The sequence below is a fragment of the Calonectris borealis genome, chromosome 11 (assembly GCF_964195595.1).
Source record: "Calonectris borealis chromosome 11, bCalBor7.hap1.2, whole genome shotgun sequence".
Taxonomy (NCBI): domain Eukaryota; kingdom Metazoa; phylum Chordata; class Aves; order Procellariiformes; family Procellariidae; genus Calonectris; species Calonectris borealis.
Window position 1 is genome coordinate 22,112,476 of NC_134322.1, and position 21,194 is coordinate 22,133,669.

Genomic DNA, 21,194 nt, shown 5'->3' on the forward strand with positions numbered 1-21,194 from the left:
CAACCTGGAAGGCAGAACATTTCACCCCACAGGTACCCAGCTCGTTTCTAGCCACCACCCCAAAACAGCACCAGAGCCGCCCAGCTTTACAGCCCAGACCTCCCCAGGAAGGAACAAACTGGGAGCACAGAGACCTGCAAGGACACGGACCTCACCTAGGCTGACCCAGCCTCCGGGAATAGCTTCCTGGGACGGAGAAGGGGCCCGTCAATCTTTCGCTAAAGAGCACGGCCACAAATCAGGCTTGCGGGGTCACCGTGTGAAGAGGTAGAAGTTTATTGGAATATAAACATTCAGATAACATGTAAGATAGAAAAAACCCAACAACAACATATACAGACACTTGTTGGAAGGAGACGTTGAGGTATTTATCCACCGCCTAGGCTATCACATTTCTTTTTTTTATTTATTTATTTTATTATTTTTTTTTTTTTTAAATAGGTAAGAAAACTAGTAGCAAGGCTGCTGCAGCTGTTTGGTGAAAACATCTTCTGATCTGAATCCGTTTGGAGCACACACACGCACACGCAGCGGCCAAAAGGACTTGGTGTGACACGTTCACATTCACTCTGGGAGCCGAGTAGGCGCGCAGCCTCCCCCCCTCGCCTCTTCCCCCTTTCCCAGCTCACAATCTTTGTGCCTTCCCAGCATAAACTGGGATCTGCTGGAAGAGGACGAGCAGGTTTGGTTTTGGTGTGGTTTTTTGTGTTTTTTTTTCCCCCCAGCTGGGCCATCGAACCCAGCTGGCAAATCTCCCCCTGGAACAGGAGCATCAAGGCTGCATGGAAGCAAGCTGGGGGCTTTTGTTTGTGTTTTGTTTTTTTTTTTTTTTGGCTGCTCACTGTGAAACCTTCGCTGGTCTGGAGTTGAAAGAGAATGAGCCACGCTGCAAAGCGGAGCACTTCACACGAGGAACAGTCCTACCCGCAGTATCAAAACCCCTGAGTACGATACAATCGAACACGGTCGAGTGAAATGAAAGGGAGCCGGGGAGAGGGGGGGGATCCACCACCCTTGCTCAGCCGCTCCCGGCTCCTGCGCCCTGTTCTCTGCTGCTGGTTTCCATAACCCTGTCCCCAAGGCCTGGCAGCTCAGTAGGAGATCTGGAGCTCAGCGAAACCTGCATTAAGCCAACTGCCAGTATCAAAGCCAGGCTTAGGGAAAGGGTTACTCTTCACAGTCTGAATCGGCTGGTCCTTGTCGTCGTGTACTGAGAAAGGACCAGTTTATTGTTGCAGCTTATTTTTACTGAGGTATCTGTTACGCATCCCAACTTGATTCTTTCCCTGAATTGGATACAAAACAATCTGTTAGTCCCTGTCTATTTCCAGTCTAGTTGTGTAAAGCTTATAAACATTAATACTCTAGTAGTGTCAAAGCTGTTTAGCAGTTCAGTGATTCGAGTGCCTTTCTGTGCAAGAAAACACAATGTTAGCATGTGATACATAAGCAAAACCACCCATTACTAACCTCTGCTCCCCAGGACCAGAGAAGAAAGCATAAGGAAAAGCAAAAAGTCCCCCAGTCCCACTTGTAGGAAACAGCCCCCAAACCCACCCCCAAATAAAAAAAAAAACAAAACAAAACCACAAACAACCGAAACAAAAACAAAAAAGGGAAAAAACCCAATCTGAATGAGCCCCAGAAAATCCTCTCCGAGCCTGCAAAGATGAAATGCCGTGGAGGCCTGCAGGATCTGCCAAGCAAACGCCCTGCCGCCACGGCTTCCCCGTGCCCGGTGGGTGGTCGTTACTCCAGCTAAGAGCGGCCGGAGAGGGAACATCTCGGAGCAGCATCTGTCTCAGGACATGTGCACTCTCAGCCACTGCCTCCCACCAAGTCCTCACCATGTCGGGTAGCGGGATAACTCAAACCACAGTGTGTAAAGTAACATCTAGAGAGCATAGAGCCTCTTGCTCCTAGGAAGTGCCGCCCGTGGTTTACACAAGCCTTGGCGCAAGACCTGAGAGCTCTCAAGGACAAAGCAGCAGCCCAGCCAAGTAGTGTGCGGGATTAAAAAGCAGAACCTGCCATTTGAGAGTTTAAAAGAAGGATTATTCATTTCGTTTCTATGTACATTTTCAACCCCAGGCTGCTGATGGGGCTTTTCCTGTGGCGGTATCTGGCCCAGGGTTTTTCAAAGCCACGCTCTTTTCAGTAGTATAAAATAAACAGCTTCTGGGAGCAGGACACCCCGGGAGCACAGGGTCCGTGCCACAGCTACCCAGGCATCTCCCTGGACCTGTAAAGTCTCTCAGAGCACCAAGACGGGCTTAAGCTGCTCACGGTGCATCGCGGAATCGGCTGGGCAGGGAAGGGAGGGACACTTCTGGGCTGAGCTGGGGCTCAGCCGTCAGCAACGGCGCCTCAAGCCTCCCCTCCTGCACAGGGCTAAGTGCTCCCCACGGCTCTGCTCACCTGCGGGGGCAGAGAGAAGCTGACCCTCTCCTACTGGGATGACACACGGCAACCCACCCACCGCCCTCCAGAAAACGGGTTTTTAGCAGGCTGAACCTCTGGAGTTGTAACATGGTTTTCACTTAGATCATCATATATCTACTAGCTCGGGTGGTTGTTACACAGGCACCTACGTACAGCTGAAAAACTAGAGTAACTTCTGATTTTGGCACCTCTCACAAAGGCCCCCCGACACGGCTTAGTCTTGTAGGCAGAAGCAGCCGTGGCTGGGGTAACGCAAGTCCCAGACTGAGGAGGCGGTTGGGTGCAGCACCACAAGACCAAGCTGTGCTTCCAGGTGCCAGAAACCACTTTCCTGCGAGAGGCCCGGCCAATCTGTAGTGTAAGCTGGGCTCGCGCCTCCCAGCTAAAGGTAGGCACCGATCCTGGAGCTTGGAAAAATTATAGGGACTTCGGAGACACCCTCGTGTCCAACACGCAGGACAGATCTTCTAAGTCAGCAGTCACTCTCGCCCTCTTTTCCTACCTCTACCTGTCCTCCTGTGTCATGCACATGTCCTGGGACAACGCTGTTCAGCTTGTCTCCTGCTGGCCTAAAGGATGGGGAAGCCAGGCTCCTTCACTCAGCTTTTTTTTCTTTCTGTCTTTGGTGATACAATTAAAAAAAAAAAAAACCCCACAATGTCAGCAAAACCACATATAAAAAACAAGCGATAAGATATGCCAATACTTCCTGAAGAGGTTAAAAAAAACCAACCCAAAACAAACAAAAAAAACCCAACAACAAGTACATATCTGAGGTATTTCATCTGCTCAAAAAAACCTGACTTGGGCCTGGAGGATGGGAAGGACGTCACCAGGGCAGGATGGATAGTGCTTGGACCCGATCTCCAGGCTGGGGAAAGCACGTGTGGGAAAGGCCAGCAGGAGGAGAGAGGACAGAATGAGGCCACCTGAGCAGGAGCTGAGTTCATGGAGTCACTCCGCCAGCTTGGCTGGCTCCAGACACCGGAGAGTCATGGCCAGCCTGTGTGTGTTTTCAACTGGAGGTTTGAGGGGAAAGGGCAAGGAAGGGCTCCATCTCCTTTTCTCTGCTTCCACCCAGGACAGCGAAAGGTCTTACTCAACTGCGAGCCACCTTCTCTTTGCTGACATACAATCTGAAGGGGACTGGGCAGCCGTAGGCTTGTCCGGAGACCAACGAAGATGACGTGTCTCACGTTCACCGCAATACCTACACACTCCCCACAGCCCCACTGAATGAGATTTCAAATACTACCTTCGATTTTCTCAGCACACAGGTGGAGAGCTTCCAGGGGCTACTGAAAGACCCCCTACCAGAAGGAAGCCGCCCCAGGAAGCCTGATCAACCTAAATGACAGCCCTTTTGTGTCAGGGGGACAGAGGATCAATAATAAGCCAGAATAAGTTCAGGCTGTCAGGGTAAGTGTCAGCGGGATGAGTTCCTCAAGGGGAGAGAAACAAGGTCCAGGGCATCTGAAACTTGGCTGAAAGCCTGAAGAAGGCAACAGCAGGGAAGAGGCCAGCACCAGCCAGGAGAACAAAGCAGCTGATGGAGAGGTTTTTAATGTGTCTGTGGGTCAAACGTAGCGGTGAGAAAGTCCTTCCCCTCTTGCCAAGACCTCGGAGAGGGGGAAGGAGGCTCGCAAGCCAAGAGCACGTGTTCTAGGGGAGGACATACGAACACCAGACCACGACAGAGCCCGAAGAAGAAAAGCGAGGAAGCTTGCCTGCTCTGCAGCCGCATGGCCTTCTGCAGCACAAGCCGCGGGAGGACAGGGGCAAGGCACCCCGCCGGCTCTTAGGATTGTCAATACATGGAGTTGTTTTGTGGGAAGGGTCCTTGTGGCTACCGGTTTGAGGAAAACCAAGTTTCCCTGCCCCAACTCCAGCTCTTTCCACCTGCCTTGGTGACGTCTCAGCCATCTCTCAACCTGCAGCTCCTAGAGACGATCCCTGATTGAAAAACGCCAGGCGTGCCCCCCCCCCCTCCATGTCCCACCCCCCAACAGGAACACAGCAAACCCTGGGAGGAGGAGGAAGAAGAAAACAAAAAGCAAAAGCGAGGAAGAAAGGGGACAACAAAGAAAAAAGGCTGGACAAACAGACGATGAAGAAAAGCTCGCTGGCATGGAAAGGTTTCAGCATCATCATCATCTTGGCGTTGGCCAACCACAAAAGCAGGTTCCTTGAGATGAGGTAATCTGTGCGACTCCTTCCCGGCTCGCTCCCTGCCGAGAGCAGAGAGGAAGAGCTGCCGGAGGCCAGTGTGAGAGACAGGCTCGGCCGTCCATCAGAGAGACCAGCTGGTGGAGGGCTCTGCGCTGGGGGTTCCCCGGGATGAGGTAGGGCTGGGAGAGCAGTGGGAGCTGCTGCTGCTGCTGCAGGAACTTTGGGTGCTGGAGCCTGCAATGAGATGGACGACTGGCTTCTGGGCAAAGAGCACTCCTGCAAGGCAGAGAGAGGTAAAGAGAAGGGTTACTGGGACTATGGGGTGGCACGGCTGAGAAGGATAGGGTGCAGAGTGAAGGGCAGACTATCCAACCCCAAAGATCTCATCCCAACAGAAAGAGGCTCAGCGCAAGACAAGCAGGTTTGGAGACAGATCAGAGGGTCAGCGGTGACCAGGATATAAGAAGGGATCCCCCAGGACTTGTTCTGGCAGCCTCTGTCACGGGGATGTTGTGCTTACAGAAGACAAAGATCCCAAATGGCTTCAACACCCTTGGAGGAGAGAAGCACCTTTCATTGCACTGCGGTGCCAGGCCTCCCACTTGGGCTTTGTCCACGGGTGCATGTGTGTGACCTGCAGAAGTGAAACGGCTTGAGCAGAGGACAGGGGACAACAATTTGTGCTTCCCAGAGATGCGTGAGGAAAAGCTGAGTAAAGCCACTCCTCAGGAGGAGAAGAGGGATAATACTCCTTCCTGCTAACACTTCCATAGAAGTCCCTTCCCTTCCCTAAATTCCCTTGGATTTTAAAAATACTCACAACCACCACCACAAGGAAAGGGCGTTAATCTTGACTGCCCGGAACCAAAAAAAAAAAAAAAGAGAAAAGAAATCATCTCCTACTAAACTTCCTAAGCCGGACAGGTTGTGTGTGCCGTGCTTCGGCAGAGACCAGCCCCTGGGAGCACGCCCCCCTCTGCACCACCGGCCTGGCTCTCTACCCATCCCCGGGAGCGGTTCCTTCTCACCAGCATAAATTGTGCCGTTAATCTCCACCGACATGTTAATGCTCCCGATGCCGTTAGGTGACAAATTCAGTGCTGCCGCTGCCGCCGACTCCGGTTTATCTTCTTTCAAGAAAGAAGAGATGCAGAGTTAGAGAGTAACTATCCTGATTCCTGCACTATCCAGAGACGAGCAAAGGTGTACGCAGCCCTCTTTTTGTCTCCTCTTTGGGGAGGAAATCCCCACACGGTGTCTGCTTCCAGTCCTACGAGAAGTCAAGTCTACAAAGGTGTTGAAATGCTTCAGTGTGAACTGAGTACGGGCTCAGTTTGCAAATCTCTCCCCGACTCGCGCACTGGAGGGCCAAATTAACATCCCCTCCAAGGAAAAAGCCGCCAGGCAAGACCATATTTAAATTGGCTGGATTGTGGCTGTGTTTGCAGCAGGCTGGAAGCACAGTCCTCTCCCCCTTCGCTGAGAGGCGGCAGCTTTTGGAGGAGCTGGTGCGACTGCCCGTGCAGGGCTCAGACTGCAGCATCTGCAGCGGCCGCTGGAGGGAGGGGACTACCCACAGCGCGAGGACCCAAACCCAGGAACACCATGCCGGGCTGGCCCTACGGCACATGTGAAACCTGTTTTTTCCTCTGTCGACTCCTTTCTAAGCCACAATGGGCAGCTCTGAAAGTGCCAATGCAGAGCAGGGGTTCAATTTGTACTGATGTTTAAGGGGAGCTGAATGTCAAACTCTCCCGGACACTTCTGAACCTCCAACTTAAGCAACCCGTAGGATTGCTTCTCTGTGCCCATGAATGCGTGCTTACAGTTTGCACAGCCGTATCATGGTTACCGGCCCACCCAATGTTGGTTTTGGGGCATTGGGCTATTAAAACAGAGAGCAATTATGCAGACAGTCTGCTCAGGCTCTGACATCGCATGTAAAATGCATGGTTTTAGCTCCTCTCAAGTCTGCTGGGACAGCAAGTCCACTGCCCCTGTAAGGAATGCTAAGGATGTTGTTAACATTTAACTTAAATGTTGCCGTCAAGCTATGATAAGCTCATGCGGTGCTCTTCAAAAGCGCCTCTCAAAGCGCTTCACAAAGCACAATATAATTTTTATTTTGCAATTGGGAAAATTAGGGCACGAAAGACAGGACAGACTTGCCCACAGTTACCTAACAAAGGTGGAAATAGTACCACTGAATCCTTAGGGCTCAGCCCTCAGCCTGTTACTATTTGTAGAGACTAAAATTGTTCCTAGCATTTTTTTATTTAGGAAGATCAGAGTCGAAAGAAAAAAAAAATGAAGTGAGATGAGAGGGAACGAACATTACTTAATAAAATTCGTATTCCCTTTTACTCACTATTTTCATTTTTGTTTTGTTTTTATGTAAATGTGAAATTTAGGTGGATCCACAGCTGTCAGGAACTGTGATGTGAAGTCCCAATCCCATTTAACTCCGCAGCAAGCTGCTACTGCTTCAAAGGGGAACCTGCTTTGACCCTTTGCCATATATATTTCTAGCAAAGCGTCTCAGTAAAGCATTTACCAGCATTGCTAGCAAAGGCCTCAAGAACAACTCTTCCCTTTCTTCTAAGCCGTGCCAAACTTGCCCGGCCTTGCGCCTACATCCAAATGTACAATTAATAGGGGGCCTGAGACCTTTAATTTTAATGGATCAAAAGGTTTGGAGGAAGCAGCTGTTGGGACTGAAATTTTCTGAGGCTTTGCTGTCCAGTGAAGTGCAGCCCCCAGGACAGGTAAGGGAGCCACGGCACTTAATCAGCTTTTGAAGCCACTATATAACAGTATTGATTCTGACAATGTGACCTTTACAGGGTGACTCCCCTTTTACAAAGCATTTCAGGAGTGCATTTCCCAGGCCATGAATGCCGCTTATACGTGACCTTCTAACCCAGCCTTGCCAGGAGTTCTTTGCCTGGAGGCTGCGTGCAGGGTTGCAGCAGATGTTGGTAGAAATCACCTGACTTGCTAAAAGCCCCGGGATGCGTAGGGCCCCCTGCAGATACACAGGTCTTTGTGGCCTCCTCATCACACCTGACAAAGGATTCCTAAAAGCTGGGCATCTCTCTCCATCTCCTGCAGTCTGCTTCCCATAGGGAAAAAGCCGTTCCCTCCACGATCAATTAAAAGGGTTCCTGACCGGGAAAGGACAGAAAATCATTCCCTGCAGCGCAATGCTGGCGTGAGGCTCGGAGCAGAGCAGGGGAAAGCTGAGCATCTGGCAGACGATGGGCTTTCCCTCCAAAAGTCATCTCGTTGGCTGCGGAACCACAGGACTGCCTTTGGCTAGGCCAAACCCTGCTCTCGCAGCTGGAGCGTACACCAGGTATTAAACACGAGGGGGGCGGATAGGCGGCCCGAAGCAGTTTCAGCCAACCCATGCGCTTCCCGCGAAGGAAGGAGCGTACTTACAGCATGCAACAGAGCACTGCCGCAAGGACAACTCGGCTAGCGTCAACTGAAACTGGTAATTCCCCGCAGCGCAAGTTCTGTGGAGACCTAACAGCTTGAGTCCTGAAGCAATCTCACCGTGATCAACACAGGAGGTCACAAACTCAGAGTAAGGGTCTTCTTGTATGGGTCAGGTGGGTTTTATCAGCTCAGATGCAGAGCTTTCTGAACACAGCTACGGTGCTTCTGGATTCAGATGATGCTGGATTATGCATCAACAAGAAGAGAATAAAAACAGCAGCAGTAAATAAAACCTAACAAAACATTGCTACGGTTTAGCTTTGCAATTATTGTGCTCCATTTTAACAGCTTCTTGACAGTGACCTCTGCCTGGTACCCAGAGAGATAACCAAGCCTGTGTGTAAAGAGGTGTTTGACATCCTAGATTGGGAGCAGTTCCCTCCCTGCTGCAGCCTGCAAAGGCCTTTTGTGTATCTGGAGGTGCTGCTTACCCTTGCCATTGATTTTGATCTTCATGGGGATCTGCCGCGCCATGCTGAACAGGTTGCGCTGAAGAGCCTGCTGGACAAGCCGCTGCTCCTCCTCCGTCATCCGCGAGACCTTCTTCTCCGGAGGCTCTCCCGACTCCAGTCTCTCCCTCAGCTGCTCCAGGGTGGCTGTTCTTGCTGCCACAGTTGCCTGCTGGCTAGCCAAGGTCACTGGCACGGCAATACGATTTGGCATAGACACAGTCAAGGGCACACCGTCACCTAGAAAAGGAAAGAGTCATTTAGTCGCTCCCACAGCCCTTCCTAAAGCGAGCATGCAAAGGCTTAAAGGCACGCAGGCAGAATGCTCTGCAAGCCCTCAGCCACCCAAGTCCCACTACTCTCAAGTCCAAAGTAGCCTGGGTGGACAAAATGGAAAATAACTGTGTTTCAGCGCCCACACCTCTTTACCCAGCCACCCTCTTTGCTGCGAGTAAAAAGCAGCTGACCTTTTCTGACAGCTGCTGCTGGAGACACCCGAGGATTGCTGGTCCCACTGCCTGGCGCGACGCCGATGATGGGGAAGCGGATCTTTGGGGGAGACAGGAGGGAAGGAGGCCCCGTGGTGGTGGGCGAGTAGCTGAACAAAGAGGAGCTGTAGCTGGGCCGCCTGCCTTCCCGCCTGTTGCCATCGATTGCAGCCTGAAGCTCGGCAGGAGAACTGAGGGATTTCTTCTCGCATTCGTAGGCATATAGGTACTTCATATATCTGGGAGAGAGGCGAGCACAGGGAAACTCAAGTAGGTTTCTCAATAGAACGTGAAATTATAGGCTACAGCAACAAGCATTGCATTCAGGAAGACTTTCAGACTGAGGTCCACTGCAGATTTGGAGTCTTTGTCTGCGTATCGTGACCGCTGCTGGGCTTGGTTTGATAAGCGTGGAGCAGTTTGGGTGCGAGGCACAACTCTCAGAGAAACTTTTGAGTTTACTCAATGTTTCTAGGGAAGCACATAGTTACATTACTACTACACCCACAAGGGCAGAAAAGAATCATCCAGAATTCCTTTACAACTGAGATGCCATCTAAAAGTGTAAGAATTAAGATCCTGGACCGTAACACTTAAAGCAAGGAAGGAAGTTTGAGGGATTACCCTGTATTGGGCAGCACGAAACCTTACCGCTTTCGCTGAATTCTGGCACACAGGTTTGCAGGAGACAGCCCGTTTGTACCAAAGGCTTAGGAATGGCAAGGAGCTTCCCTCTCTGGGACTCAGGGGCTCTGACAACTTCCACGAAAACTGAGTCTGCATAAGAGCTGGGTGTGGATTCCCAGAGCCCAGCCTTCCATGCTCGAGTCACTAAAGCACAGTTTCGCCCTGTTGCTTAGATTTTACAGTAGGTTTACTTTCACCATTCTTTTTCCTCTGCTTATTCTATTTTTCTTCCTTTTTTTTTTGCTTGCCTAATCAATGTGAGATATTGCAGGTCAGAAAAGCAATCCTCGCAGTAAGGAGGTGCTAAATGCAAGTTTCCACAACTTAGTAGCGATAACAGACATTAAATGATCAAGTTCATACTTGATGCCTACAAATCAGGAGGCCTCCCTCCCTCCTCGCTGTGCCAAGTGCTCTTCAGAGACAGAGCAAGACCCTCCTTGCCCCGAGGAGTTTAAGCTCAGAAGAGGCAAGAAAGGCACAGGATGGAGGGAGGCGCAGAGCACAGCGAACAAGGCGATGGCATATTAGTGCTGGGATTGTAGGGATGGAAGGGGAATGAAGGGGTGGAAGGGATTCGGGAAGAATCACTGCTAAGAAAAACGAGAGGAGAAGGAATAGAAAGGAAAAACTGCAAGCCTTGGGTGAGAGGGATAAATAAAGCAATTTATCAGGTCCTCCCTGGCCACAGAGTAGAATTTAGTCTTTCAATTTTTCCACCCCAGTCCCTGCACTCCCCAATCCCCACTCCGTGTTCACATCCGCGCTGTTAGACCTTCTGGACTTACTGGGTTCGAAGCGTGAACGCGGCACTGGTGATGGAGGTGGGCAGATTAAGGCCTTTGGTGATCTCTCGCCAGATCTTCTTGTTGATGATTTCCACCAGCCCTCCTTTCTCAGTCACCAGCTTGTAGAGCATGTAGAGATCCAGGATCTGCTTTGCCATGATGGGGATCCGATTGATGGGAGTTCCTGCAGGGAAACAGCAGGGAGGGAAACATGGAGTCAGAGAAAATGAGGCCAAGAAAACCAGCAGGTTGGGGCTATCGATCTTCTTTCTAATAGGAAATTCAGGCAACTCTATTTGTAGCCTGACTTGAGGCCTCTCGATGGGTGAGTAAATGAGCCAGAGAAGTGTAGCTACACGGCACGTCCTTTTCATGAAAAATCCTTTCCTGTAGGCAAAAGCAATTATCAGACAAATAATAACCTGCAGCTAAGAGCAACTTCTAAAATAGAAAGAGGGGAAGTAGGGACTATTCAGTCCTCGGGGTGAGGGAGCAGCACAGAAGAATCATTTTTTATGAGCTCCCAGGGCAATCTCAGATAAAAATCTGTATTGCTTGTGCTCAGGAAGGGGCCGAGCAGCCAGGCAACTTGAGCTACTCGTATGTTGGGATTCGGCTGCCTCAGTCCCCGGGATTTGCTATCCTGTATTGCTTGGGAACAGTGACAGAAAAGGGGATGTGACACTGGAGAGCATCTCCCTCCCCCACATACATTTACCTCTGTCCTCCCTCACAAGCACGTGCATAACGTTTTGCTACAGCTTCTGCTCTCACAAAGCATTTTCACCTTCCCACTCCCTCTCCCTGAACACGCTCCCAAATGACACACCGATGAGGCCACACGTGTACCTTGGTAGCAACTGCGAGCCAGCTGCCGGAGCAGTAACTTGTTGCGAGAAAGCTAGAGAAATCGTGTTGATGGTGGAGGTGAACAAACGAGCAGTGTAACGGAGCATCAGCGTGCCTGGCTGCAGGCACTGCAAAGCCAGGCATCCTCGTGGCTGCTGCGAGAAGCACCAGGCATCCAGGCACTTCTTGGAGCCCAAACCAAGGTCCTGCTCTATCCTTGTGAGGATAGACAGGGCGGACAGGGAAACAGCTCTATCCTTCCTGTTCAGTTTTGTCATCTTGTGGGTTAACAGAGGTAAGAAAATCTGATTTTTAACCTGACAGTGCCCTTTTAGCAGCACCTTAAAGTGATAAAGCATGCAGGGTTTGAAAAGGTCAAACTAATGAGATTTAGGCAAGGAGAGGAAGAGGGGGAAAAAAATGCTGATGTGGCAAACCTTTTATTTCGCATAGGAAATACTGTCCTGGATCAAAGAGCCGTCCATCTGAGGTCAGTATCCTGTCTACCACAATGGTCAGCACCAGCCTTTACAGGAAAGCCTGCAAAGCGCTGTAATGGACAATTATGGAATACCCAACCCACAGGGGAGACTTCTGCCACTGCTCATCAGCCAGCGATTCGGTTAATGCCCCGAAGCAGAGCAGTTTATGGCCCTTATAAATGGGTTTTATTCTGTTTAGTGAAAGGGAGTTCAGCTCAGCTCTGCAGATGTCCTCATTATACATGTAAGTGTAATTTTTTTTTTTTCTCTTTTCTTTTTGAAGCCTGTTATGCATTAGCTCATGATACCAATTCCCACAGGTTAATGAGATGTTGGATAGAAAAAGTAAACTTTTTCAGCTTTAAAAGGGCTGCCTTCAATTTCACCAAGTTACTAACTCTTAAACTGTAAGAAAACATAAAGAGCAACCTGATCAGGCTTGGTCTGCATGCTCCGTCATTTTATACCTATCATATCCTCTTTTCCTTGCCTTGTCTAAACAACCCCTTTCCTTGTCCACAGCAGAAAAGTCCACAAAGCAGTAATTTCACAAACTGCATCAGATCCTCTTCCTGCATTTCAGAGACAACAGTCCCCTCAGGGAGCAGAGACGGAGACGTTTCCAAACTGTTTAAATGCACTGCGGCTCCATCCATCCCAGCCGGCCGCCCCAAGCCGGGAGCTGGTCCCTCCCAAAAGGCCAGCCTGTGTAAATGCAGTCCTCAGTTTGCTTCGTTTTCCCCTCAGCCACCATTTTGTCTCAGTGTGTTATTGCAAAGATTAAGAGCACACTAACAGCATCATTTCAGGCACACGGAGGGCTGGGAGTGATCATGTTACCAGCCTTAAGTTATCATTCATCAGCTGAGCCACAGTAACTAGAGTCACACCCAGCCCACTGCAAATGAAAAGCAGGGAAGTATTTATCTCAGAGGTCTCTAGGAAGAGCCAGGAGTGGTTTTTCCACCCCAAAATGCTCGTTTTCATTAACAGTTCAGCATTTCTGCCCCAGCAGGAAGGAAAGCCGGAGTGTCCTAAGTGGCACCGTGCTGCCAGCAAAGACTTTGCTCCACTGGGGCAGGATCAAGACCCTCTCCCCCACTCCTCCAGCAACCCCGCACCACTCAAAGCCACCCACTTTTCCCCAATCCAATTTAGGGAATGGCATTAACTTGTCCAGAAGGGACTTTCATCCAGCTCTCCTTGGACAGTGACCAGATGGGGAGTGAAAGGGAAGGGTCATGGGTAAGGCTCCTGAGGCAAACAAGCCGCTAATACAGAAGTATAAGGAAATATCTACCTTTTAATACACTGCATTTATCCTAAAAACAGTTTTACTCTTCTCTAGATTCTCCCATCTCAGCATTTGAAAAGGTACACAAGTATATTTATCCAAATGCTCCTGTGAAAGGGACAAACGTTATCTACATCAGTAGGAAATAAAGGCTTAAATGTATTTCCAGAGAGCTGGCTCATAGCTGGAGTAGAAACAGCAATCAGATCTGACCTCCCCACCTCTTGTCGCTACCCCTTTGACACCCTCCCTTCCTGAAGTTTGCTTTTAAACGAGACCCACAGACCAAAGTGCCCTGAAATTTAATTAGTAGCTTTATAAACTAAGCTAAAACCTGTAGCTATTTTTTTTCCCCCTGTAAAGTTTCTTCATGCAGGCTGAGAAATTTTACAGCAGGGACAAAACTACTTCCATCCTTCTACCACTTAAGCATGGAGATGCAATCATTTTCCTCCCATGCTTTCTCACAGTACCACTCAAAGCAATATCTCCCAGAGCTAGCAAAGAGCGATTTGGGTTTTGGACCTGACAAATTAACTGTACTCTTCACCAAGCGGGCTAGGGCTCTGCATGTTTCATAGGATCTAACTGCCAAAGAGCTGAGAAGCACGGAAAGGCTGCTCTCACAGCCCTCTCCTCCCCCAGCCCCTCTCCGAGGAAAGGCAAGGCGATAAAGTCTTTATTGGAAACCCCCAGCGCTCGAACAGGAAAGGCTGAAAAACGAGTATCATGGGACGATTGGATGCTGAAGCCGAGCGGATCCTTTCACAGGCGGCTGCAAGGCTTGTCAGGGGCCATGATGGATTACTGTCATCTGGCAGCATCAGGATTAATGATCCGGAGGTCAGAGGGGAGAATTCCAGAGGGAAAGGTCAGCAGCCAGGGGCACAGCATAAGACTTGTTGCCTTTTGATGGCAAACTCATTTTACTGTACTTTCAAGCCTCTCTATTCTGCCGGCTCTCAGAAATGCCGTACGTACTGTGCTTGCAAAGAGGCAGAAGCCTTGCCCGACTCCAGAAGAGGGCAAGGAAGATGACTTGCTCCTCTCCTAGTTTTCTCGGTAAATTACTTTTTTTCCTTTTAGTATAACCCCAGCTACCCAAGTACGGGGCATTCCTGCAAGGAATCAGCCAAAGCGGGGGGACAAGGAGGCCGTTTCCACTGGAAAAGGGATGATGCATAGTTGATGAGCATGGGAGACCTCAGGAAGACAAACTCTAGGGCAGGCAAACTCCTGCCACCGAAGACCCAAGGGTGGGAGTATAGCCTAAGGGTAAGAGGCTGTAAGACCCCAGACAACCTACCTCCCCCTTTGCTAAGTAGAAGGGCTATGAAGAGGACAAAAAAGCCCAAGAATGACACTGGAGAAGGAGGAATCACCCCATAACCATGGGCTCCTGGTTTTCTGAAGGGAAAGACAGCTGTAACTACAATTCAGATTTCTGGAATAAAGAGTTTCCCTGGAGGAAGTCTGACTGTAGCTATAAACATCTCTGTCCTTCAAGGGAAATAAGCAGCCCCCTCTGCCAAGCTCTTCCACCCCGTTCAAAAGCCTCTTCTGTTTCAGGCAGACGTAACAGAAGCCTAAAGGGCTTATAAGGATAGGCTTGAATGTCCCCTATGTCCCCTACGCTGGAGAGGCAGAAGGAGCAACTGTTTGATTTTCGTCCTTCAAGAGCTCTTTAAGAAGGGTCTGAGGAAGCTGTAAACCCCAGATAATGTTTGAATGACTGTTTTTACACCTACTGGCAATGAACCGGTATCTGGGGGTGCTGGCTGAGCCATCGGCACACGCAGGCTCCAGTCCTGCGACAGCCACTTGCTCAGTGCTGGGGCTCAGCCTTCCTGCTTGTTGAAAGGGACCTAAGCTTTGGACCATCATCTTCTTCACCCACCCAAGCATGCTGCCCAAGGTGGGCTTTTCCCTGCTCTTCATCCTAGCTTCGCCAGACTTCAGACCTACACCTAATTCTGAAGATGTAGACTGATGTTAAAGAAAGGAAACTGCCCCTAAGACTGTTCCTAACCAAGTCATAGAAAATAAGTCCCCTCTCATTTTGCAGGGATTTGCTTGGCTTTGCAAGTCCTCCATGACGGAGATCCCCTGCCAGGAGCCACTCTCCTCTCCTCGTGCTGAGCCATGCCCGCTGCAGGGAGTTCCTCACTAGCAAGGAGTCTAAGCCATGACTTGTCCTGCATGCAGAAGACAAAGAGCAGCTAATTATACCCAGCCTGGAGCACTACTTTTTCAATCACGTCCCATTTTTTTTCTATTCAATTTACTTTCAGAAGTATCCATTTTTTAATACGGAACAAAGGAGGTGAGAATCCCAAACGTTTATTCTGCAGTGCCACATTCAAAGTGCAATAAAGCACGTTCTGGAATGAAAAATAGGCATAGAGGAGGCATTTTTAAGCCAGAACTTGTACAGGTAAGGCAAGAGCTGCTCTTTCCAGCTTCCACTCTAAATATGTTCAGAAGAGAAACAATATCAGACAGTTAAAAGGAAGAGGGTTTCCCCAGGAGACTGGGGAAGTCCACAATGATTTAAAATAATTTTGAACCAAGTCTTGAAGAGATCTTCATGTTTCTTTGAAGGGAGACAGAGTAATTACTTGGTATGAATGATCTCCCCATTCTCCTAGGCTAAAGAGAGGTAAAAATCAGTTCAACAGCAAATCAGCAGTGTACGATAGGAGCAAATCAACTTGAACCCTGCACTGTCTCAGTTCCCGGTTTGCTTGAATTCCTCTCCCAAGATAAACCCTGGCTGGCTTCAGGCGAAGCTGCCCCAGCTCTTGGCATGGAAGTTGTATTTGTTGATTTGGTACGAGTCTGTCCCAAGCACTCAACGTTAAAATAAAAAGCCAAGGTATACAGAAGGGAAACAACCTCTCCCCTCTTCCTCCCTGCCCATGCCATGGCTGATCTAATCTCTCCCTACGCATGGCATTTCCACAGCAGGCATTCTCACCTCCCAACAGGAATGTCACCACCTGATCCGCAAGCCTGCAGACCATTAGCCACTCCTATCAAAGCAGGAGCCAGGACAGAGGGTAATTAATCATGCTCTATTTGACAGGAGGCCCACTGCTTATCTGCACCCCTCGAAACGCCATCAGTTTCTGCTTCCCTCCTCAATAAGTGAGGTTGACAGCAGCCCCTTATCAGATTTCGGCTGCTGAACCAGAGGCAGCCGAACTGGCACCCAGTGCCCCGCTTATATCAGCCAAGGCTCCAGCCGCGTTAACCTTCCCGCACAGGGTGCTCCTCCATCCCCGAAACGGAGATCCCACGGAGATTTGCTCTCTTGTACCCAGCTCAACTACAGTCCAACTCTTCAGCTGCTACTGACACAGCTGGGTCCAATATATTTGCTATTACAAATTTCTTCACCAGATGGTGAACCGCCATGCAACTGGTGGTGGGTTTCCATACCTATGACCTTCGAACCGAATGGACAAACTCTTCTCTAGGCAAAGAGAGGTACAAATACAGAAGGCGATGCAGAGAAACAGGGGCAGCTGGGAAAAATAAAGGTTGGACAGGCAGGCTGCACAAAGTCAAAAACTGGAGCGTCTTCATGCCAAAATGGTTCCACCTTCTTCCATCCACCTGGATATCTACAGGGTCATCTCTTCAGTGTTGAGCCACCTCCACTGCTTGAGTGCAGCGGTTCATTAATCACTTGAAAAACCTGCTGTTAAATTTAGTGGGGGGGAAGGCCAAGAACACCCAAAGCAAAGAGGAAGTACCAATATAAGAAAGAGCTCGAGAAAACTAGGATTTGAGACACAAACAGCCGGTCTTTGAGATGCTGGAGAAACATGTGACAATTTAACATCTCAGTCTTCAGGAGAAGTGAGGAACAACCCCTCTGACTCCATCGCTCAATTCTGCATACCTGGGGTTCAGAGATCCTCAGCTGGTGGTCACTAGAACAGACCGGTATCAGATGAACAAGCTACAGAAAGGTTCATGCAAAGCAACAACAGCCAATCATTTCAAATGAATTCCTTTTGTACCCTGTGTCCAATGCCAACTCAGTTCATACAAAACATTTACGCTCTCAAACATTCTTCATGTTGGCTAAATTTAAAACGAGTCTCCTGTAAGCCAGAACCAAGTAAACTCCTAATACTATTTTCCCATTAATTACAACTGCAGCTTCCAACATGACTTTTCTTTGGAGCTAAAGCAATATGAACTCTAAACAACCATTTTTCAGCTGCTTAAAACCAAGCGATATTAATTATTTAACTGTACTGGGTATTTTCCCAGAAAAGATTTTTTTAGATCTTTCTAAAGGAAAACTTCCAGGCTTTTTCCAAATTAGAGAAAAAATTCTCATGTCTCTATGTCTGCAATGAATGTTTTGATGTATGAAAAACAGAAGGGGAGAAAGTTTGTTTTTTATGGGAAGGACCTGCTGATAACTACTTCTAAGTTATTGCAATTTGCAAACTGGCCCAGGTAAACTCCTCCAAAATATCAACTTATGTATCTGGTGGAGACTTTTAGTCACCTGGCACCTAAGGTTGATGAGCAAGACATTCCCTGCAAGAGTTTTCTGGATGCTACAGAGAATCCTACCTCAGGTACAGGACTATGCATCCCCAGAGGAGCTGCATTCAAGTTGTTTGGAGATCCCAAGCACTTTGCTTTGCACCTGTTTGTATCCTATCATCACTTAAAAGTGTTTAAGTACATGGAGTAGTGCATCCTCTGTTCCCTGTTCTGAAAGGCTCAAACCACTTAAAGAACACAGAGGAATGTAAACCGGGATGCCAGTTCCTCCTGGAACTTAGAAGTCATCCTTTCTAACAATATAAAAGTAAAAACCTAAAATATTTCACTGATCCCCACTGCTTACCATTTGCACAAGGGTACTAGCCACCGTTTTTCCCGAGTCTAAGTCAGAACAGTTGAACAAAGAGGTTCTTTAAAGGAGGTATAGGAGGCAGAGATTTAGCTGTGTACAAATCCAAGGGTCTAATGGGGAAGAGAACTTTGCCTGGTTGATTTGGCCCATCCAGAAGAGACCTCTGCAGTGCCTCGAGTGAGAATTTTCCACTGCAGAACATCATCTGCTATTTAAGGAAGCATTTGCTGTGGCTCAGCATTAAGCAGGTAGCATGAGCAAAGGATGCTGAGGATTTACGTCTATTGATGTCTCATTTAGAGAACTACATTGCTTAATTCAGATTCAAAAATATCTCCAGAGGATGAAAAGAAGAAACCTGCAAAATTGAATCAGTAGAAGAATGAAGCGTATTCCCCGGACAAACATTTCATAAACACCATTTGGCCTATAGATAAACGAATTCATCAGTAAATGCTTTTGTCAATACCCTGGATTTGTTGTATTTCCACATCTAAAATGTGCAGACAGAGCATACAACAGCAGGAAAACATTAAAACCACACGGTCAGACTTACAAAGCCCCTTCTATGTATATACACATAAAAAAACCAGAATGGTCAAGCCATCTGGGAAAACCAAGGTCACGCAGAAACCTTGAACAAAATTAGTAGAGCTGTACAATTGGAGACGTTTTATGAGGTCTTCACAAAGGCAGTACTTAAAATGAACAAAACAGCTTCCCTTGAAAGGGAGCCTTTCCTAACACACCATAGCACGCAGTTAGATCTCTTCCCCATCAAACCTTTTCTCAAGAGGAATTGTCTTGCATGAACACTGCTGATCCTTCCAGGGGACGAAACAGTCCCATTACTCCAACTCTCTCCTGACCAGCGCTACTGGAATACAATCAGCTCAATTACTGGTGGCTGCCTTAGTGGCTGTAAGAGTCATGCCACTAACAGTCCTTCACCATGTGGGGACAAAAAGCAGTCTAGCTGTGCTACCTAGTACATGCTACAGGGCTAACAGCTACGTTTTTCTATTACTCATCATACCTGTGCCTTCTATCACACACAAAAAAGATGGAGACAAAATTTAGCTTCAGGGTATGTTCACAGGGCGAGAAGGACCTAAAAGAAGTGGAAGATGTCATCACCTTTAACACTGAGTCTGATCTGAGTAAATGAAAAAATTCTTTTCAGTAATACAGAACATGGGGGAACACAAGATTACCCTGAGTTATCTAGCCTGGGCACTTAGCAAACTGCTCCTGCCTGCAGTGCCCTCAGTGGCAGGCAGAACAAATCCAGCCTCCATGCCGCCAACGCAGCCCGCTCCACAGCGCACTAGGAGAGAAATTGGAAAATGCCCTGAGCCATAAACTTGCCCATAGAGTGGCTCCTCATGCAGCAAGAGGTTAAAAATACAGCTTCCGAGAAACCAGCCCTCAAGACATCAAGGCTCAGCTTGTCACGAGACACCAGATCAGCAACGGAGGTGGAGGGAAGCCACTGCTGAAGCTGCTTATCCCTGCTCAGTCCGAGGAAAGACCACCTTTGGTTTGAGACTGCAGAAGAGCTGAGAAAGGGGGAGGTGGAAGTGGTAATACAGCAAGCTAGCATCATCCCTGCCAAGCTGCATCAGGTCGGTCCTGTTGTAGGCCTGGTTCGAAGCTCGTCCTGCACACTAATTGCTCTCATCGGCTGGTCTCCCCTCCTCTCCCCATCTGCCCCTTCAATCACAGCCATGGTGGGACCCATTCACCTAAACACATACAAGGAATAAAACATCCAACAAAGGAAGAGTTACAGCTTTCCTCTCATCTCCCTCTTCCATCATTATTGCCACTGAAGGGCCATTTTATCACTTGCAGCTGTGGTCATTCAGCAACAACCTGCTGTGCTCAGAGGCAGATGAGACCTGCACATTTGATCTGCATTAAGCCTGTTTCATGGCTTCACATTTCTAGGTACATTCCTAACAGCAGCACCAACAACCAAATCTTTTCATCCCTCCAACTACTCAGTAGCTCCTGTGAAATCTGTCATTTATCTTTCACATCAGGCTTTTTTTCGTTCAGCATCAGTTAGCAATCTGTGCCCCAAATCCATCAGCCCCAAACAAGGGCCAGCACTTCTCCTGCTCCTCCTGGACAACAGCAAAATCCCCATCTTTACACCAGCAATGTTTATTAGCAGAGCTGCTTTCCACTCCCTTCAGACACGAGGTGCAAATTAACCAGCTCTTCACACATACTAGCTAAGAAACACAGCACTTTGCTCTCAGGTGCAATGAGCCCTCAGCTGTATCCATCTTTGGGGGACTCTTTCAGAACAAGGCAGCTCTTCAGCCTTGCTTGGTTTAGGATGCACAGAGCAAGGGGAGGAGAAATGAAAGCCTGAATGGTATCCTATGATAACTTTGCATAGAAGCTCCCAGATTTTTGAAGATCCTAGGACAGGACACTGGGCAAGCCCATCTGCTCAACTGAAAAACCAAAGCCCCGCTGCAGATAGCGGTGAGGAGAGCAGGCATGGGAAAAGCGGACAGTACAGCTTCTGAAAAACCATGCCAAGTCAAAAGATTTCCTTTGCGGTAAGACACAGCAGCTCAGATTAACGACAGAAGAGAAGCTGCCTCCTACAGCTCAACATATGCTGTTCAGTTCTCCTATTAACCTGAAGAAACTTAGCTCCCCGGAGTCCTTCTGCCTATTTCTTTTGGAGGTGCCAAAATCTAAAGCAAGCCCACAACTGCCTCGTACCCTGCAATCTAGCCAGTTCCCCAGAGCAGGGCCAAACATTTCCAGTCCCTCTGGCAAAGGGCTGTCAGTTCACAGCATCTCTCTCCCATGGGTGCTGGGCTCTTATATTTCATTTTCAGCCTTCTAGCAAGCATGAAAACAAGGGAGTCTCCGGAAAACAAATACACTTGGAAATGCCCAGATGATTAAAAGCTAAACTCCTACAGCAACCAGCTGGTGACCACCTCAGCCCCTGCACTGGGAACATGTCAATTATAAATAATTAAAAGGTAATAGGAAGGAGACACTGAAGTATTAAGCAGATTTCTCTCTAGGTATCTGGAAGTTTCTATTGCTGCCAATCACACCCTTCAGATTATTGTCTTATCTCTCAGTCACCCCAGCCCTTACACTAACATGTGAGCTCAGGTTAACA

General features: G+C 48.6%; 1 protein-coding gene across 8 annotated transcripts in view; it reads right to left on the bottom strand.

Annotated features, from left to right (window-relative positions):
- Window positions 1–252: 252 nt before the first annotated feature.
- ARID3B (AT-rich interaction domain 3B) overlaps window positions 253–21,194 on the bottom strand; it is a 37,264-nt gene continuing 16,322 nt past the window's right edge. For 4 of the 8 annotated variants that reach the window (XM_075160532.1, XM_075160530.1, XM_075160531.1 and 1 more), the window contains 6 exons: window positions 10,525–10,708; window positions 9,029–9,288; window positions 8,544–8,801; window positions 5,640–5,741; window positions 5,182–5,245; window positions 253–4,887 (listed from right to left, as the gene is read on the bottom strand). In XM_075160532.1, coding sequence (XP_075016633.1) covers window positions 4,593–4,887; window positions 5,182–5,245; window positions 5,640–5,741; window positions 8,544–8,801; window positions 9,029–9,288; window positions 10,525–10,708 — 1,163 coding nt within the window. In that variant the 3' untranslated portion in view covers window positions 253–4,592. Of the gene's footprint in view, window positions 4,888–5,131; window positions 5,246–5,639; window positions 5,742–8,543; window positions 8,802–9,028; window positions 9,289–10,524; window positions 10,709–21,194 lie in introns of all 8 variants that reach the window. The other 4 variants (XM_075160534.1, XM_075160537.1, XM_075160536.1 and 1 more) reach the window with 4 other exon arrangements.